At 39.9% G+C, this 2589-nt stretch overlaps 1 protein-coding gene across 1 annotated transcript in view; it reads right to left on the bottom strand.

Annotated features, from left to right (window-relative positions):
* LOC108799585 (aldehyde oxidase 1-like) overlaps positions 1-2589 on the bottom strand; it is an 83631-nt gene that overhangs the window by 10414 nt on the left and 70628 nt on the right. Inside the window, exon 29 of the mRNA XM_018571466.1 lies at positions 1663-1737. Coding sequence (XP_018426968.1) covers positions 1663-1737 — 75 coding nt within the window. The remainder of the gene's footprint in view (positions 1-1662; positions 1738-2589) is intronic.

The raw sequence follows: 2589 nt of genomic DNA on the forward strand, positions 1-2589 counted from the left end.
AGTGTTTAGGTTGAGCGGGGATAGGCTCCCCTGAAGAGAAGAGTCTTCAGGGAACGCCTGAAGACAGTCAGGATGGGAGATAGACGGACAGGTTGGGGTAAAGAGTTCCAGAGGATGGGAGAGACTCTAGAGAAGTCCTGGAGGCGAGTATGGGAGGAGTTGACTAGGGAGCTGGAAAGCAGGAGGTCTAGGGAAGAGCGGAGTGGACGGTTAGGGTGATATTTTGAGACAAGGTCTGAGATATATCCGGGGGCAGAGTTGTGGATGGCTTTATAAGTGACTATTTTGAATTTTATCCTCTGGGCGAGTGGAAGCCAGTGCAGGGATTGGCAGAGGGGGGTTGCAGACACTGAGCAGTTGGTCAAGTGGATGAGTCTGAAGTAATGAGTAATGAGTAATGAAGTAATATCAATATTTAGCTAAAAACAGAACAAAAAACAAAAACTACGGTGTCCATTTATAACAAGATTCACACAACTTTTACTCAGGATTCACACACTTGTCAACTGAATCCACTTGAAAACATGAATCCTGGCTGAAAACTGTAAGAATCTTGTGTAAAAACATTAACAAATGGGATTCAACTGGACAAATGTGTGATAAATGCGTCCCATGTGAAAGTTGCATGAATCTTGTGCGAAAATACAGTGGGATTTAATTGGACAAATGCGTAAATCCTCTATGAAATTTGTTAGAATCTTGTTTGAAAAACAAAAAAAACTCTAGGGGTATTCTTAACTTTTTTTTTTTACAGGCAATTATTCCTGTGCTAAACTTTGCTTTGTCTTATGCCATAAATCATGTAGACTGTTCAAAGGAAAAATACCCAGTATATATGGAATGATAGTCACTTGATTATATCCGATACAACTACTCTCGCTCCGCTCATCCCAAAACAGTCACATTGCTGCTCCTGAATGAAGTCAGAAGACAGGAAGTGAATTGTTTCAAAATCTATGCATGAAATCAGACTTAATCCGAAAACCTTCAGAAAAATGACAAACTTGGTTGTTCAGTTGTATCAAATTGTTAATTCAACGTGCTCCTGTTCGAAAATATATGCATGAAAGGAAGACGTACTTTTAAGACCTTGTGGCTAATTACAGACTTGGTTCTTCAATTCTATCAAACTGTGACTTTTTTGTGCTCCTTGGAACAACTTAAAAAGAATAAAAACTCATAAAAAAGCGCTCATTTAAAGGAATACAATTTCAGTGATGCAATTTGATAAAATAATCCCTGAAATTCATAGAGTGTTGGAGACACCCATTAGAAATCGGTCTCCCGTCTGTGTAACAAATGCCACAACAGATTCATGTAACTGTCGGTAAGGTGTATATGAATCTGTTGCAGAATTTTGTCTGACATGATACTTACACGTGTGACACAATTTACTCCAACATAGAAGAGGTTTTATTTCTCTCCACTTTTGTATCACCAGGTTTTCTTGAATCTGTCACAGCCGTTGTGCCAAAATGTAAAAGTATTCCCTAAATTTGTTGTATGCAGCGGAATTAGCTGATGCATGGATTTCATGAATTTGACAATTATATGGTCATAACGCCAATAAAGTGTGGCATATGCTTTATGTAATCGCCCCCAAAGTGGTTTTAGGTCTGTAGTAGGCTTGATTTGCAGTTTGATAGATTACATTGCACTTACCCAGTCCTCCCACTTGCCATTAGGATTGTTTTTGACAATAGGTTCCAATCTCTGCCAAAGTGTCTCACAGGCATACTGGGTAAGAGAAAGAAAGGTAAAAGTTTAGATACATTTTATGTAGTAGGAACATAGGCAAGATGCAGGATGGGGCAAACCAATGGGACTGGTGCCCGCCCCGCCAATGCTAGGAACCACGGGCTGCCCTCTCAACCAGGGAGTCACTGGAATCTTGACAACATGCAACAAAACACAGAGCAGGCACCACCTCCCTAGTGCAGTATGTTTATTGATCAAATTATAAAATAAGAGTAAAAAAGGTTCTACTCACTACTCCTAAAGGAAACCAGGCATACCAATAACAGAGTCCGATGGTCCCAGAACGCTGTGTAGTGGTAAGTGCACCCCAATGGGGGGGGGGGCATGCTAATGTGTTTTGGGGTAACCAAACCCTTCCTCAGAGCAAGACTTCATTTTATGTAGTACATATGAGGAAGAGCTGCACTGCCTTTGACATATAGAATGGTTATGTTTAAATACTTTCAATGCTCATTCATTCTGAACTTTCCTCTCTATGATTCATATTAAACAGAAAAATGATATAAAGTAATTCTGAGAAACTAAATTAGAAAAGAGATATTAATGTAATTACAACTGTACAGATAATTCTGTGACTAGTAATTATAGATTACAATAGATCATGGCTCTTTATACTATGTGATAAAATACCGATTACATTTCCCAGTGTTTTAGTTCAGTGGAACGTTCTTCATGTTCATTAGGTTTGATCTATTTTTGGCTTCTGAACTTAAGGGATTCCTACCGCCCGACACCCAGGACATGAGGTTCTGGGCGGGCAGTAGTTTTGTACAAGCAGGACTAAATGTACAGTGCAGCCTGCTAGTCAGTCCTCCCCAACCCCCAAACCCC

This window comes from Nanorana parkeri, unplaced genomic scaffold (genome assembly GCF_000935625.1).
Source record: "Nanorana parkeri isolate BGI_ZX_2015 unplaced genomic scaffold, ASM93562v1 scaffold1763, whole genome shotgun sequence".
Lineage (NCBI taxonomy): Eukaryota > Metazoa > Chordata > Amphibia > Anura > Dicroglossidae > Nanorana > Nanorana parkeri.